General features: G+C 40.2%; 1 protein-coding gene across 1 annotated transcript in view; it reads left to right on the top strand.

Moving 5' to 3' along the window:
- The window catches only part of IRAG1 (inositol 1,4,5-triphosphate receptor associated 1), a 95,980-nt gene that overhangs the window by 24,680 nt on the left and 52,571 nt on the right, over positions 1-18,729 (top strand). Inside the window, exons 2-3 of the mRNA XM_063438463.1 lie at positions 10,640-10,781; positions 17,265-17,368. Of these exons, the coding sequence (XP_063294533.1) occupies positions 10,650-10,781; positions 17,265-17,368 (236 nt within the window). The 5' untranslated portion in view covers positions 10,640-10,649. The remainder of the gene's footprint in view (positions 1-10,639; positions 10,782-17,264; positions 17,369-18,729) is intronic.

Genomic DNA, 18,729 nt, shown 5'->3' with positions numbered 1-18,729 from the left:
ACAGTTTCTCTGGCACGAAGTACAAAAGGAACACAGCACCCAGACCACTTCAATGAGCAGAAGTGGTCTAGGTTCCTACAGTGTCCCTTTAAGACTGTAAACACTAGTTGAAAAAAATAAGGCAGTTCGACATTGTGTGGGATTTTCCCCAGTTTGATTATTTTAGCTGAAAAGTTTACAGTTTACTCTTAGACAAATCAACCCCCAAAACTAAACAGATTCCTTCCTGCTCCCAACGCAGTCTGTGAATTTACCCTGATCAGCTGTCCACTGGGAAATCGCTAGAATATTAGTTTTTCAAGTCAAATGGAACGGTGTTTGCTAGCAACTAGATGCTGATATTTATGCCGATTTATTCGCTCGGAAAAAACGCGCCACTCTTCGTCTTTTGCAGGAGTCTGGCAGGCTTAATTGTTCACATTTTGTAACCTTACTACAGGGATTTAAATACTTCCCCATTTATGGGAAAACCTGCCTTTTTTCTTGAAGACTGTGTGGTTTTACGTTTTGGATGACAGAAGAGATGGCCTTTTCTCCCTGATCTAGAGAGGTCTTCAGGGGCCGAACACACAAGGGATCACTTATTGTCTTGCTAATTTAGGCAGAGTTTACAATAATAAAATGCAGCAAAACATATCAGTGTCTTTGTACAGTACAGCAATGAGCGTGGGAAACGCAGAGCAACATCTGCACTCGGCAAGTCCTGGGACGGAGTGTGGGGGAAGCATTCATTGCTGGATGGGAATGAATGAAAATAATTTAGAATTAATGCAATGTCTCCTAGCGGACACACATTCAATTAACTCCTTTTATGCCAAAGAATTGCATTGCCCACCAGTGCTCCATGGGGGCTCTTGTGTGTTAACAGGATTGGCGGCTGTTTAAAAGATATCTGTATTACTGTTTCCCAACTCAATGCTTTATCTTTTACCAACCTTGAAACGCTTAGAGACTGAACTGACGGGTAACCTGTGACCCTTGTTTGAAGAGATACACCATATTAAAAGTGACCCCCCCAAAAAAAAACAAAAACAAGCAGAATAACATTTTAAAATGTTCATTCTTTATTGAGTAGACCTGTTTTCAAGCAGGGATTTCATTCGTGGGGTTTTAGTAAGGAAAGCACCCAAATGGATGCTGATGAGGTTTTTACATTGTATCGTAAAGGATAAGATTCCACAGCAGATTGGAACTTGTTATGTCGTGTTTGCAGAGTATTTTGAGCTTGACAAGCTCGAGGCCGAAGCCCACTGCTGGCGTTATAGTTAGAGGATGTTATATCTGTGCACCAGTCTATCTGGGTTCTACCATCTATTAAAGGGTTACTCCATCCAAAAAACAGTGTTTTTAGTTATAGCCACTCTTGCTGTGCTGGTCTTCCCCCTCCCCCTAAAACATAAAATAAAGTTAAATCTCCACTTCAGCACCGATACCAAGTTCTCCCTGTTGCCCCATTCTCTTCTGCTGTTATCACTTCTCCTAGGAGGGGTGTGTGCGAGGGGTGGGGGTGGGGGGGTGCTAATTAATCTCAGCTAGCTTTATGAGAAGTGAATGCTATATTGAAGTAACAGCGCATTCTCCTGTATTTAAAGAAGCTATTAAGTAATAACGTATTTCCGTGTATTGCATAGGCCGCCTTGAGATTGCAATGACGCACACTGTCAGCTGCACGATGCTGTTACAGCCAACAGAGAATGGCGCTGCTGTTTCTGTGTAATATTGCTCAAAATCTGTTTATGGGGACAATGTGAGTCAGTGCTGTGGATCAGGCAGATATTAAATTGTGCAGCTTAATCTATGGAATTTTATTATCATAATCACAATGATAACAATAGCTTCCTTCATTTCAACCCACGCCGCTTCCTTCCTGAATCTCGCTATCTCCCCCTCACTTACAGGTGCCCCTTTTTGATCATTCCCTCCCGTTCATTAACTCAAATCACTCATCGCACCCACCTGCTGTTTAATATACATCCAGTCCATCCGTTCATCCCCCACAGCAGCATAAACTAACATAATTAAACCCTTATCTTTACCAGGTTTGATTACTGTGACCCCCTCTTTATTGGACTACTGTGACCCCATACTTATTGGCCTTTATGGGATTAAATGATGGTTTCTGAGTAATTTATGATCTGTGGTTGTATCTGTAGGTACTAGGGTCATGTAAAACTAAAATTTGGGTTAAAACATCCCAACAATCTTACACTTGTACAGAGGCGTACCTAGAGCATTTGGCACCTGGGACGGATACTGTGTTTGGCACTCCCCCCTTTCCCACTTTAAAATGTAAAAAACACCTGCAATATTTTTTTAACCCCTTAAGGACTGAGCCAAATGTACACGTTGTGATCAAAACAAAACATAAACAAAAACTTGCGCTTTATGTCTGTTCAGGCGTAATTCACCTCTTTCATATTATGTGTACCAACACTTATTATATATCATTTTATTAAGGGGAAACAGGGTTTTCTTTTATCATCAAATATTTAGGTATAAAACATAATTTAATATGAATAAAATATAAAAAAATGGGAGAAAATATATATATTTTTTTAAATGTTTAGTTTTACGTGACATTCTAACTGTGAATGTCATAATACTGTTTGATTTTACTGCAATTAAATACACATATTTGTATTCAGCGATGTCTCACGTGTAAAACAGTATTCCCTATGTACAGGTTTTATGGTGTTTTGGGAAGTTACAGGGTCAAATATAGCATGTTAAATTTTTCATTTTTTCACATTGAAATTTGCCAGATTGGTTACGTTGCCTTTGAGACCATATGGTAGACCAGGAATGAAAATTACCCCCATGATGGCATATCATTTGCAAAATTAGACAACCCAAGGTATTGCAAATGGGGTATGCCCAGTCTTTTTTAGTAGCCACTTGGTCACAAACACTGGCCAAAGTTGGTGTTAATATTTGAAAATGCAAAAAACTAATTTGAACGTCAATTTTGGCCAGTGTTTGTGACTAAGTGGCTACTAAAAAAGACTGGACATACCCCATTTGCAATACCTTGGGTTGTCTACTTTTGCACATGAATTGCCATTATGGGGGTAATTCTCATTCCCGGGCTACTGTACGGTCTCAAAGGCAACGTAACCAATCTGGCGAATTTCCAAGTGAAAAAACTGAAATGCAAGCCTTATATTTGACTCTCTACCTTTTGAAAACACCATAAAACCTGTACATGAGGGGTACTGTTATCTTCGGGAGACTTCGCTGAACACAAATATTAGTGTTTCAAAAACATAAAACGTATCACAACAATTATATTGAAAAATGTGTGAAAAAGGTAAGTGCCATTTGGGTGTGTAATACATGTTACTGTTTTGAAACACTAATATTTGTGTTCAGCGAAGTCTTCCGAGTAAAACATTTCCCCCCATGTACAGGTTTTATGGTGTCTTGGAAAGTTACAGGGTTAAATATAGTGCTAGCAAATTAAATCCCCTGGACTTTTGGCCTGGGTTGTCAGGCTTGTCCTGCTAATTGTAATTAATAAAATTACCCAATTATGTAAAATGATTACATAAATATATACGTAGAATTATTATATATGTGTGTATATAAATATATGTATATATATATATATATATATATATATATATGTATATCATTTTTTAAAATAATTTTCATTTAAATATAGGTATATATATATAATGATATATACGTATATACTTATGTATATAGATATATATATATATATATATATATATTATTTCATTCTACATGTATTTTGATATCAATATATATATATTAATTTTAAAATACATTTAGAACGAATTTAAACATATATATATATATTTATTTATTTATTATTATTTTTTTAATGTATTTACAGATGTATTTATTTTATATTATATATAAATATATATATAATGAAAATTATATATATATATATATTTAATCAATATAATTTTACGTGTATTTTGATATGAATATATATTTATAATGATATATATATAAAGTTGAAAAACCCATGTTCTGTTCCCTTCTACAAACCCTTTTCCTGCCCCCCATTCTACAAAATCCCTCTCCTGCCACTGTTCTACAAAATGCATGTCCTGCCCCCATTCCACAAAACCCCTGCACCCCCCTTTCACGAACCCCCTACTCAACCCCCTTATGCAAAATCCCTGTCCACCTTCTACCAGGGGCGGGTCTAGAACCTAATCTCGGGAGGGGCACTGGTAAATTATTTAAAGGATCCATGCACAATAACCACTACAGCTCTATGTAGTGCAAGCATGTCAAACTCATCTTTGCGGCCCGGCGAGCCGCAAGTACATGCTCAGTGTTATAGCAGAGTAGACACCTGCTTTCCACACATTTCAGGTGCCTACTCTGCTAAAACGTACCCGGACGGGGAGATGGCCAGCGAGGGAGCTCAGTGTTCCTGCTTCTCACTGCTCCCACGCGTGTACCGTCTCTAGTGAAGCCGGGTGCCGGAATATGACATCATATTCCGGCATCACTAAACTGCACGAGGGACCAGATAGAAGATCCCCACTGGACCCCAGGGAGAGCCCCCACATCAGCTCCAAAAGGTAGGGAGCAATAAAGAAAATGTGTGTGCAAGAATGTGTAAATGTGTGTGTGTGCCTGTCAGTAAGAAAGTCTGTGTGTGTGTCAGTGAGTGTCTGTGTCTGTCAGTGAGTGTGTGTGTCTGTGTCTGTCTGTCTGTCTGTGTGTGTCTGTCAGTGTCTGTGTATGTGTCAGTGTGTGTCTGTCAGTGAGTGTTTGTGTGTCTGTGTGTCTGTGTGTGTGTGTGCGTGTCTGTCAGTGAGTGTGTGTCTGTCTGTTTGTGTCTGTCTGTCTGTGAGTGTCTGTCTGTGAGTGTGTGCGTGTCTGTCAGTGAGTGTGTGTCTGTTTGTGTCTGTCTGTCTGTGAGTGTCTGTCTGTGAGGGTGTGTGTGTCTGTCAGTGAGTGTGTCTGTCAGTGAGTGAGTGTGTGTGTGTCAGTGTGTCTGTCTGTGTGTGTGTCTGTCAGTGAGTGTGTCTGTCTGTGAGTCTGTCAATGAGTGCGTGTGTGTGTTTGTGTCTGTCTGTCTGTGTGTGTCTGTCAGTGTGTGTGTGTTGATCAGTGTTGCATTGGCTGCGACTGGACAGTGTAGTACCTGGAGGTGCATAGAAGCATGCAACGCCACATCACATTCCGACGTGACATCGACGTGCTCCACCTTCACAGGGTTTCAAGAAGTAGCGGGAGGATCAGATTTGGCACAGGGTGCAGACAGCACCATTTGGAGTATACGAAAGGCCGGACTCCAGAGTCGCATACTGGCAGCGGCAATGTGAGTGGAGTCTGCTTGTTGGCTAGAGGGGGTACTGGTATTTAGTATATGGGGGACTGGGATTTAGTAGTAGATTGGGGGGACTGGGTTTAGTAGAGGGGGGTGCTGTGGCTTAGTAGAGGGGGATGCTGAGGTTTTCTTTTATACTGTACTTTTCAAAATAAACCTACGTTTCTATGAAAATTTTAGTTTTTGGGTTTTTTTTTGCGGCCCTCATAAACTTAAACCTCGTTTATGTGGCCTGTGCTAGACTTTGAGTTTTACGTGCTTGATGTAGTGGTTATGGTGCCAGCAGTGCCCTGGTGCCCTCCCAGAATAAGTAATCAAACCATTTTAGAACCTTTTGACAACTTACCTGGAGTCTGCCGGGATAGTGACTCTAGTAGGATATAGGGGCAGTAGTGTGTGTGTGTGTGTGTGTCAGGGATGCAGTGTGCGTGTGTGTGTGAGTGTGAGTGGTGCAGTGTGTGTGAGCGGTAAAGTGTTTTGATATGAATATATATTTATAATGATATATATATAAAGTTGAAAAACCCATGTTCTGTTCCCTTCTACAAACCCTTTTCCTGCCCCCCATTCTACAAAATCCCTCTCCTGCCACTGTTCTACAAAATGCATGTCCTGCCCCCATTCCACAAAACCCCTGCACCCCCCTTTCACGAACCCCCTACTCAACCCCCTTATGCAAAATCCCTGTCCACCTTCTACCAGGGGCGGGTCTAGAACCTAATCTCGGGAGGGGCACTGGTAAATTATTTAAAGGATCCATGCACAATAACCACTACAGCTCTATGTAGTGCAAGCATGTCAAACTCATCTTTGCGGCCCGGCGAGCCGCAAGTACATGCTCAGTGTTATAGCAGAGTAGACACCTGCTTTCCACACATTTCAGGTGCCTACTCTGCTAAAACGTACCCGGACGGGGAGATGGCCAGCGAGGGAGCTAAGTGTTCCTGCTTCTCACTGTATCTCATGCAAATACACAGACACACAGTTACATACACGGACATATAGTCTCACACACACACGCACACACACTCACATGCACATTGACACCTAGATACACACACACACACAGATACACATAAAACCAAAATATAAATAAAATATATGAGTGAAAAAGCAGATAAACAGTGATAAAATAACCAATTCTATGGGCAGCTTCACACCATATAAAAGCAACTATCTCATAAAACAAAGATAATGTAAGCGCTCCCACAATAAATACACTGCGTGCAGAATTATTAGGCAAATGAGTATTTTGACCACATCATCCTCTTTATGCATGTTGTCTTACTCCAAGCTGTATAGGCTCGAAAGCCTACTACCAATTAAGCATATTAGGTGATGTGCATCTCTGTAATGAGAAGGGGTGTGGTCTAATGACATCAACACCCTATATCAGGTGTGCATAATTATTAGGCAACCTCCTTTCCTTTGGCAAAATGGGTCAAAAGAAGGACTTGACAGGCTCAGAAAAGTCAAAAATAGTGAGATATCTTGCAGAGGGATGCAGCACTCTTAAAATTGCAAAGCTTCTGAAGCGTGATCATCGAACAATCAAGCGTTTCATTCAAAATAGTCAACAGGGTCGCAAGAAGCGTGTGGAGAAACCAAGGCGCAAAATAACTGCCCATGAACTGAGAAAAGTCAAGCGTGCAGCTGCCAAGATGCCACTTGCCACCAGTTTGGCCATGTTTCAGAGCTGCAACATCACTGGAGTGCCCGAAAGCACAAGGTGTGCAATACTCAGAGACATTGCCAAGGTAAGAAAGGCTGAAAGACGACCACCACTGAACAAGACACACAAGCTGAAACGTCAAGACTGGGCCAAGAAATATCTCAAGACTGATTTTTCTAAGGTTTTATGGACTGATGAAATGAGAGTGAGTCTTGATGGGCCAGATGGATGGATTGGTAAAGGGCAGAGAGCTCCAGTCCGACTCAGACGCCAGCAAGGTGGAGGTGGAGTACTGGTTTGGGCTGGTATCATCAAAGATGAGCTTGTGGGGCCTTTTCGGGTTGAGGATGGAGTCAAGCTCAACTCCCAGTTTCTGGAAGACACCTTCTTCAAGCAGTGGTACAGGAAGAAGTCTGCATCCTTCAAGAAAAACATGATTTTCATGCAGGACAATGCTCCATCACACGCGTCCAAGTACTCCACAGCGTGGCTGGCAAGAAAGGGTATAAAAGAAGAAAATCTAATGACATGGCCTCCTTGTTCACCTGATCTGAACCCCATTGAGAACCTGTGGTCCATCATCAAATGTGAGATTTACAAGGAGGGAAAACAGTACACCTCTCTGAACAGTGTCTGGGAGGCTGTGGTTGCTGCTGCACGCAATGTTGATGGTGAACAGATCAAAACACTGACAGAATCCATGGATGGCAGGCTTTTGAGTGTCCTTGCAAAGAAAGGTGGCTATATTGGTCACTGATTTGTTTTTGTTATGTTTTTGAATGTCAGAAATGTATATTTGTGAATGTTGAGATGTTATATTGGTTTCACTGGTAAAAATAAATAATTGAAATGGGTATATATTTGTTTTTTGTTAAGTTGCCTAATAATTATGCACAGTAATAGTCACCTGCACACACAGATATCCCCCTAAAATAGCTATAACTAAAAACAAACTAAAAACTACTTCCAGAAATATTCAGCTTTGATATTAATTCGTTTTTTGGGTTCATTGAGAACATGGTTGTTGTTCAATAATAAAATTAATCCTCAAAAATACAACTTGCCTAATAATTCTGCACTCCCTGTATAGATAAATAATGTATGGCACTAATTAAACAACACACTTTAAAAAATAAATGCAAAGGACAGAAAATGGGTCATGCACATAATAAAATATCAGGCAGACTGTGCAAGATAAAAACGGACGCAACATGAACACGGATAAAGTTGCAGTCTGTATGTAAAGATAGAAAAGCCAGGATATGCAGCATCAATTAGAAAAGATACACATTGCAACAGAGGTACCAAAACAAACAGTAACAATCTGATCAAAACAGTTAAAACAGTAAAACACAGTTACCAATGAGCCCCCTCAGGTAGTTCTGCTGCTGCCAAAACACATATATATAGCAATAATCGATCTATATATATGTGCAAATAGGGAATGGTGGGCCTGGGTGGCCGGGCTCCCAGGACCGCCGGGCCCATAACAATCGCCATGGTTGTCACACCTTGATGGCGGCCCTGACCCCAAGTAAGACGTCAAACCATTCTAAGACTCCTGGCACCACAACCAGTTGCTGTACTCGCTAGTCTCTGGTTTATCCACTTCCCTGTTACTCTGATCTTTTGATTTCTCTAATCTAGTCTCTGTTACCTGCCCCAGTCATTTGTTTAACCACCGCTTTTCCTGTTCTCAATTATCCTGGCCCCAGCTTGTTATTGGTTATGGTTATTTTACCTTCCTCACTCTTTACCCAAAACATTTGCATTTTTGTGTACTAATTCTTCACCCCACACATCTCACTCACGTTGTCCTATCTGAATAAGAAGAAATCACATGCCTGGTACCTTTAACCGTCTGTCTTAATCTTTATTTTTAATGTTGAGGCTGCTTACCGTATGTTAGTCGGAAAAGAAAATATTTTATTGTTTTCACTGTTAAGAATCTTTCTACATGTCTTTCAGTCTTCGTTTTGTACTGCGTTGGCGTGTTCCTAATGGGGTTTTCCTCTTTTTACACAGAATTCATAATGTATATTAATAGATCACACTCCATAGTAACAGCAATGATTAGACACAAGTAGATGTAGAAAAGGGCACATGTATAGAAGTAAGTGTGTGTGTGCGTCTGTGCGTGTGTGGGTGTGTGTATGTTTGTGTGTGGTTAAACTTTGTAGAAAAGAGGGAGAAAGGAATCTGAGCCTAAAACGATGAACATGTCTTTCTAAACAGGGACAGCGTGGAACTATCTTTTCGGTATGTTATTGCTGCAATTATTTTTTTTATCAGACAAAATTAGTTTAGTTTAGAAACATGGGAGGGCTGGAAGAGGGCTATTGCCCCGAAAGCCACGTCTCCAGGTCAATACACAAGATGCAAGAGGTGGGCACGCTCAAAACAGGCCGCAAGACCGCCCTGTGAGAGTGAGGATAGGAGCAATCTCCCATGGCAACTGCAAGCCCTCTGACAGCCAGAACATCAAAGGGGTGGTGTAAAGGCGTGTCAGACGAGGCGAGGTCTCTGGTAAGCGCCCTATTTAAACAGAGAACAGCTGAGCTATCATAGTTACACCCAGCAGTGACCAGCCTTCGACCTCTCCTCTCTTTAATCTTATCTGTCTCCTGCCGAGATAGCACCAAAGTGAGACAATCTGATTGGGTGAGAGAGAGTGATGAAAGGTTGGTCACGCTAACTGCGATTGGTGGCATGGATTGCAGGGAATTTGCTGGTTGTTGGTAATGTAATATTTCCAGGGAAAAGAATAGAGCGTTTGGTGTTTCTAAACTGGCTAAAGTTATCACATGGTGAAAAGTCTAAGGGTTTATTCTTTAACCCCTTAAGGACACATGACATGTGTGACATGTCATGATTCCCCTTTATTCCAGAAGTTTGGTCCTTAAGGGGTTAAAGGAAAATTGCAGCACTAAGTTAGCCCACACTGGCTGTCTACCAGACATCCACTAGAGGGCCGCCTGAATCGAAACTGACCTTTGGTCCAGTATCTGACGCTGGACATCCTCACGCTCTGCATGAGGGCACCCAGCATCAGATTTTTTTCACCATAGGAAAGCATTGATTCAATGCTTTCCTATGGGGAGGTCTCATGCACGTGCGGCATTTGCAACACATGCGCATTAGCACCCGCTCGTCATGGGCAGTCAGAGGGGCGGAGCATTGGCCCAGTACTATAGTATCCCTTTAAATACAAAATTAAAGTGAACTTAAAATTAATAAATTCCATAATTTAAGCAAAAATAGCCAAGTTGTCACAAGAGCAAAATGTTCACTAATCTGCCTTTTTTTAAATCACATTTTAATTTAAATTTGCTTTTCAATTCGCTACAATTTCATGTTTAGTGAACAAACACCCATTTTTTTTCTGTGGATTTAAATGTTAATAACCATGAATTTAAATGTCCATTATTTAAATATCTCTATTTTTTTTTTTCCTTCAAACATGACGCTGATTGCTTATTTTCTGATTATATAACAGTTTCCAATTTCAGATCCTGGCATATTAAAAATGCCAGAGATAGTCCGTCACTATCTCTTTTTAATTTTAAACCTTAATACTGTTTGTTATTAGAACCTGATCCCGTTTTAGGAGGCGGATTTCCATTGCTTTATGCGTTTTTCTCTTTTGGCAGCAAATGGCCAATGAGAGTCTTTGAATCCTCTTCGCTTGGGGTTAACCTGACGCTGCCATCATCGCTCAAAATGCCCACTCTGCCAGGGGACGAGGACTGCGCTGCCGCGGCGCAGAGCACAGCCTGTGCTGCCCCTCCGAGGGTGAGTATCCACTCCTTCTTGCATGTATTACAACTCTTTAAACTTTTCCACTTGGTAGGGAACCAACTTTACTGCACAGTCCATTAACAGATTATAAACTTGTAGCGCATTTTATATCACTGTTATAATATAATTATTGTGTAATCAGCATCGACTGTGATGAAAGGTTTCAATAAATATCAACTTTAGAACCAAACTGCAAAATTGTATTAAAAAAGAAAATCTGGGCTACATTTTTTTTTTTTAATCTAATGGAGATATGTAATATTTCCTTGTGATTTTGAGGTTATCACTAATTGATGTTTATTGTTTAGTGGATAAGCTATGTTGCTCGTTGAAATCTCCCTGGACTATATTGCAACTAGAGGTGAGATTAAGCAACTGGTTTTATCAGAGGGAGCAGATACATCATGTGTTTGTCACAGAAGCAACTAAAAAGGAATAACATATGTGAATTGTGCACAATCTATTTCAGCTGCATTGAACGAATCAAGTGCCTGTTAATCTATCTGGCAAACCAATCAATTCATTCAGGTCTACTTAACAAATTGATCAGTTCGTCCAATAATTAACAGGTTTTTACTTTATTCAAGCACAAGCCTAAATAATATCAGACATGCAAAGGAGCTAACTTTTAACTATTTTAACCCCATTAAGGACCAAACTTCTGGAATAAAAGGGAATCATGACATGTCACACATGTCATGTGTCCTTAAGTGGTTAAACTACCTAACTTGATGCTGAGTACAGTGTAGATTAGGCTTCCCCAAACTCCGGGCCCTCAAGATGTTGCTGGACTACAACTCCCATGATTCTCAGCCTATCTATATTATTCATAGAATCATAGGAGTTGTAGTTTAGCAACATCTGGAGGGCCAGAGTTTGGGGAAACCTGATGTAGATAACATATGAACCCTCAATTATATACATGCTCCTTTAAATGTCTGAACTTTGCTAAATCTATTCCTTGTAGTTCCAGGGTTTCATTTACTTAACAATAAATTGTAATTACTTGAAAACCAGATTAAAAAATTTAGGCTGACAAAGTCAAGCTTTGACTAGACGTCAAAATCTTCTTAAAACCGCTGCATATATTTTTTATTTCTATTTTCAATCCCCTACTGTTTGCTGTTTACTGAATAATAAAGTGTGAGATGGATTTCTTAGACCAGGACTTCGCACAGCTCACAAAGACTTTTGAGAGTTCTTTAACGGACATATTTTAGGGATATAATCATCAAACTGCTTGTTGCGGCCGGTTGACAGCTGTCATGTAAAATGTCGACAAAAATGTCCAGACTGGAAAAGGAAAATCTCTATTACTCAGCTTTCACATGTTTCTTAAACATGTGAATTTTTGGCCTAAGGTCAGTCTTCCACTACCACAACTCCCTGTGTATAGGACAGACCCCCTTAGCAGCTAAGCCTTTATTAATTAAAAATATTACATGATGTCTGAAATTATTACTGCCAAGGTTTCTGACACGTGGAATGTTCTGAGAGAGAAATTTGATATTAAACGTTAAACTGCGTGATTCCCACCTGAGTGAGGGAACTGAGTTTCCATTACACTCTCAGTCTAAACTCTAAAGCATTTCCTGTATTGTGTATTGCATTATTAAAAAGCGTGCAATAAACATATCCTCCCCAGCTCGTGTTTAAAGGAACACTCCAGGCCCCTAGACTACTTTATCTTGCTGAAAAGCTTTATGTGTGAAGCGTGTGTCCTCTTATTCTTTTTTTTTGCCAAAAGTGCAGATTTCAATAAAAACTGACTCTTTTGTAAATGAAGCTGGTTACACTCCCTCTGGCTTTCAATTAGACATGTCGTTTTACTTCCTGGTTTGGGTAGCTCAGGGGAGCTAAACTCAAGAGGCAGCTATTGCCCAGAGCATGTGCCTTTTAAATACTTCTCAATGAGCGACATTGGGGAAGCCTGTGATTGGACAGTTTCAAATGTCTGGGCGGAGTTAGAAGGGGAGTGTTTACAAAGGAAGAGAACTGCAGGTTTTGCAAGTGGTTTTTAGACATACCTAAAAGGGAAAATTAAATAATTAAATGCATACATGTTTTCATTTGGGGTATATCTACTAAACAGCGATTTTCTATTTGGGTAGTGGAGTGTCCCTTTAACCAGCAGTTATATTACTAGATGCCATGTGTAAATAATGCAATTCAGTGTTTTGTAAATAACCTCGCTCACTGGGGCGGACCTGTCAAAGATACTCTGTGCCATCGTTGTGCTGATATTGACAAACGGCTTGTAGGCTGTAAAAGATAATGTAATATAATAAAAGTGATGAAAGTAATATAACGTTACTGTAAACGTGAGATATGGGTGCAGAGCTACTGCCTTTGGGGGCGCTTTTCAAATAAAAAAAATTATAACCTTGAAACTATGAATCTATAAGAAAAGTTAGGAAACTTAAACAACACAAATAAAAACTATATGGCAACTACGAACGAGATGGAATTTTATAGAAACAAAGTCACGTACAGAAACGATTTAACTGCAATAATGTTATTAAATACATGTTTCCAGAATATAAATATTTGCATTGTTTTACCAAGGAACCTGTCGCCAGACTGTTATATAATAACCTGTGTATGTAATCAGAGTGTTATATACAGAGCGGTACTATGCTAACCAGACAGAACAAATCCAGCACTAATCTCAACACATACTCACTAGTTTATTGTGATATGCACGAGTACTAGTGATATATGCCTTAGTATCGTTGCCAGAAACAATATTACTTTCATGCTATGCACTAATTCAGGCATAGGCAACCTTCGGCACTCCAGATGTTTTAGACTACACCTCCCATGATGCTTTGCTAGCATTATGGGTGTAAGAACATCATGGGGGATGTAGTCCACAACATCAGGAGTGCCAAAGGTTGACTATCCCTGCTAGGTTATTGTGATATGCACTAATACTTTGATAACGTGCACTGTTAATGTTGTGACATCGTGAGTTAGTACTATTGTGATACGGCCAGATCTATATCTGGTACTATTGTGAAATGCACTAGTGCAGGCTTCCCCAAACTCTAGCCCTCCAGATGTTGCTGAACTACAACTCCCATGATTCTCCGCCTATCTATTTCATTCATAGAATCATGGGAGCTGTAGTTCAGCAATATCTGGAGGGCCGGAGTTTGGAGAAGCCTGTGCCTAGTGTAATAGTGATATACTCTAGTCTAGTACTATAGTAATATGCACGAATAACATTGTTATAAAATTTAGTAAAATTGTATTATGCACTAGTATTATTGTGATATACACTAGTTATTGTGTGGTATGCAAAAGTAACGTTTTGATAAAAAAAACTGACACAATAGTAACATGCGCTATTATTATTATGTTATTATTTATATAGCGCCAAAAAATTCCGCAGCGCTTTACAGTGGGTGGATGAACAAACATGTAGTTGTAACCAGACAAGTTGGACACACAGGAACTAAGATTGTTATAAAGACTAGTGATATTATAATATGGACTAGTATTGTGACGTACTATAGCAATTGTGCAGTATGCACAAGTAATGTGATAATAACAGATAAAATTATAAAATGTTAACAAGCGGAAAATGAAAGCGGGATCATTCACATTTAACCCCCAGGGGGGCATAAAATATAAATTTAAACTACAACCTGAATGAATATGGCTAAAGTACAATCCGCTAGAAAGAACAGGAATATCTCAAACCCTGTTCTTCGACATTTAGCCACCTTATGGATGTATAAAGACAAGATGATCAGCAGAATAGTACAATACTATATGAAAAGGCCAAAGTTTCATAGATTATTCACATTGAGTGGAGGTGATTTGAGAAGTAACCTGATCAATATACAAGACCCGATAATAATTGTGAAATCAGTTCATTAGAGAAGATTAGTATTTTGTCCTAATTTTTACAAACACATCCCAGATTACTTTTACGTGAACTGACTCTTAAACAGTGATTGTCAAAAAGTCATGTTAGTATTATCCAATAAGAAAAGTATTTTTTATTTGTGACTGAGAATAATTTTCTTTGAAAAGCTTTGAAAAGAGTTCTGATGGTGTTTGTGTTAACGGCCAAAGATGGCTTTTATTTACGTAATCTGTGAAAACACAGTCTGCATCCGTCTATTTTTTCACAGCATAAAGTTAAAATGATTCATGTTTTGGGCTGCATCCAGCGGGTGATGTTTGAGATCTCTGGAGCAGGTCACACAATATTCTTCTTTATGGATAAAAAAAACATCAGTTCCCTTCTTTCCATGCGATGGGCAGAGTGCACTCCATAGGGGTTTAGGGACTACGCATCACGTTTCTCATAGCTCAGGGACTTGTTATCCGTTTCCTGCAGCAATGTAAACACAAATGTTTGATTTTGGGTCAGAGGACACTTTCCTGTCCTCCTGTTGGGTCAGGAGCTGATGTGGACAGTATATGTGTCAGTCTTGGGTACGGGGCAGCTCCGTCGTATGTGTGCAGTCATTGATGACGCACATAATTCCGCTGTGCATAAACTGCCGTGTGGATCTGTTGTAGCTCTCTTTTAGGGTTAGGAATGGAGCAATAATCGTATTAAATTTCCAATTTTAGAGGGAGAAGCTACCTAAGTTTCAGCTTAGGAAAAGGATGATGCATAGCAAGTTTTCAGGTGTTAGTTTTAGGGATTAAGGTTAGGGTATGGTTAATAAACTCACTTTAATTGTTAGGAGGATAGGTTATTGTTATGCTTAGCATTAAAGATAGAATCTTAACCTTAATCTTATTGTTATTGCTCGAACTTGTTTAAAAGGGATTTGTTCCTATAGCTGGTGACCTACTTTTGTTGTATTATTGATTAAAGTGATAATTTTCAGATATTGTGAGTGATTTTTAATTTAAGGCCAAAGCAGCCAAACTGAAAGCATGTCTGACCTGGATAATTTTTCCAGTTCTGCTATCCAGCCTTTAATGAATATGTGTTTGAGCAAAGTTCTAAGAATGGAAAAGACAGTAAGACCATTACAGTGGTTAACATGGTGACTGCTCCACTTTTAGAATATTGATCTTTACAGAAAATACTTGTGTTTATTTATACCTGTATTTAACAAATATATGCTTGCGAGATCTAAGGAATAAAATGAAACGTAGAAATCTGCACCTCTTTATTCTGCAACTGGGCTCCTCCATCTTAGCTCCCTGTGAATCATTGTTATAAGCTCCGTCCTCGGCAACTCGTGGTCAGTGCAAAGGGAGCATAAACCAAAGAGGACAAAGAAAGCACAGGGGTAGATTTATCAAAGTGTCCTAATCTATAAAGTACTAAAAGTCAGGCAATGTTAAAAGTGACCGTTGCGTTTTCATGTCTCCTTCGCATGTTTATGATAAATCTATATCCAGGAGATTACCAGATCCTAAGTACGATGGCTATACAGTTTTCTAAATCTCCTTGGCTAAAAATGGCTTCCAATGTTCCCGACCACTTCAGCAGGAGAGAGTAAATTATATAATATTGTTATTCTGAATATGTAAATGTTCCCATTGGGGATCTATTTACTTTGAGAGTAGCAAACTGTACCTCTGTTTTAAAGCTGTGCCGTGGAGCCGTGCCAGGCAGGATATCCATGACTTGGCACGCTGGCACGCTAATGCTGCATAATATGTTTATTGCTTGTTATAATACCCTGGGCCGTCTGCAAAGTCTTTAACCTATTCAGTGCCAGGCGGTGCAGTACTTTGACCATATAAGAAGATAATCAGTGACGATGTCTCCTTTTAGCTTACTCTGCAAAATGTAAGGGTTTAATCACTAAATAGTGAGTTGTGTTGTGGTAAACTGGCCGTGACATTGAAATGTTTCGGTTCAAAGAACACTGAAAGCACCATAAGCACTGAAAGAGTTAAACTGTTTTGGAAATCAGAACCCTAAATGTCTGGGTAAAGCTTTGATTGAAAAGCCCACCCCACTGATACTTAATGGGTTAACAGTACACCCTAAAATCGCCTCTTTCGTTGTGACATCATGAACACATCAAATGAGTTGGACTTTTGCCCATGCTTCCCATCCATTATGTGTTTAACCCTTTGTCAAATGGTGGGAAATGCATTGGATTTCAATTTTCCCAATTTTTCCAGTACTTTAAGGGTGTCAAGCCCACTTGAGGCGGGTTCTGTCTCCGTGGAAAGTTACTCTATTTTATTAACCCCTTTCAGAACCAGCGGCATGTCAGAAGAGCGAGGAATTTGTTAAACCCTGTTGATGAAAGGGTTAAATCAGCTGAGTGGTTTTCTTGGAGACGCATTGTGTTCACGTGCAGCAGGTCGATTTCAAGAACCAGTCTCAGATATTAAAACGATGGAAGTGTGCGCTCTTCTCTTGGCCCCTTCGTGTCGCTCATTAATTATTCAAGGAAAATTTGCATATTGCATCTCCCAAAAAATATCAGTGAGGCCGCGGCTGAGACAGACCTTGTAATCACGTCAAGTTATGATGTATTTTAGGGCACAGCTGCAGGAGGTAGAGGGTGTGTTACACCTATCATTATCTTGCCAGAATGTGAAGACACTCTCAACGACGCCTCCGAAAACTGCCTGGAAAAAAATCGGTAAGTGCAGAGAGTGATATAATGTTTAATAATACGATCTTTCTTCTTCTGGGAGACAGGGAACAGACTCCAGCTTCCTCGCTGCACAGAAATTACAGCAGCATGAATTCTGATTATAGTGCAACGCTCATAGTGGGGAGATGTCATTACATCAATCTCAGGGGAAACGGGTAGATTCTTGGGAGCAATGGGCAGATTCTCGGGGGAATATGCAGATTCTTGGGGGTGAATGGGCAGTTTCTTGAGAGCAATGGGCAGATTCTCAGGGTGAATGGACAGATTCTTGGAAGCAATGGGCAGATTCTTGGGGGAATTTAAAGATTTTAAGAGGGGAAATGGACAGATTCTCAGGGTCATATGACCGAGGGGCAGATTCTTCAGATGAATGAGCAGATTCTTAGGGACTAAGGGTTAATATGCAGATTCTCATGGGGATGAGCAGATTCTCAGAGTCTCGTGGTTAAGAGGCAGATTCTCATGGCAAATGCAGGTTCTCAGGGTCTCGAGGTTCTCCTTCTTTCTCTCCCAACGTTTATTCAGTGTCTCTTTTTTTCTAATAACATCTATTCCCCTAGTCCTGTCTCAGTTGAAGTCCCCCGCAGCTCTGCTCTTGGTCCCCTTTTGTTTTCTCTTTATACTGCTTCTGTTTGCAAACATACTCCTTCTTTGGATTCCACTACCACCTGTACGCTGATGACCTCTCCACTGCTGTCCTAGAACACTCTCTTCCATTTATGACTGGATGTCCTCCCGCTTTCTGAATCAATCTCTCTAAAACTGAATTTCTTATCTTTCCTCCTCTTTCGCTTTGCCTGCAAGTCGATGTTACCTTCAAGCTCGCTGTCTTGGTGTTATATTTGATTCTGGCCTAACCTTTACACCTCACATCCAGTCTGTTGCCAATTACACCCTAAAAATATTGCCCGCGTCCTCCCATTTCTTACGCAAGATGCTAATGCTCTAGTAATTTCAAGCATGGATTATTGCAATTCTCTCCTAGTTTGTCCCCCCAGAAACTTTACTGCCCTGCTACAATCTGTAATGAATGCTGCCGCCAGGCTGACCTCTCTCTCCCGTCGCTCCTCTGGCACCTCGCACTTCTGTCGATCCTTATACTGGTTTCCTGTACCCTACAGGTGTCGATTTAAAATACTAACCCTTACCTATAAAGTTCTAACCAACTCTATATTCTGTTACATTTCTTCACTAATTCATAGGTTTCTCCGCTCTGCCGGTGACCTTCTCCTGTCCGCTGCTTGTACCCTTACCGATAACTAACTCGTGCTTGCAGGACTTCTCAAAGGCAACTCCATTCCTTCGGAACAGCCTGCCTACCCCCATAAGAAGTCCCTCTAAATAGT

This window comes from Pelobates fuscus, chromosome 12 (genome assembly GCF_036172605.1).
Source record: "Pelobates fuscus isolate aPelFus1 chromosome 12, aPelFus1.pri, whole genome shotgun sequence".
In the NCBI taxonomy this organism is placed as follows: domain Eukaryota; kingdom Metazoa; phylum Chordata; class Amphibia; order Anura; family Pelobatidae; genus Pelobates; species Pelobates fuscus.
This window is presented reverse-complemented; position numbering and strand designations above follow the sequence as displayed.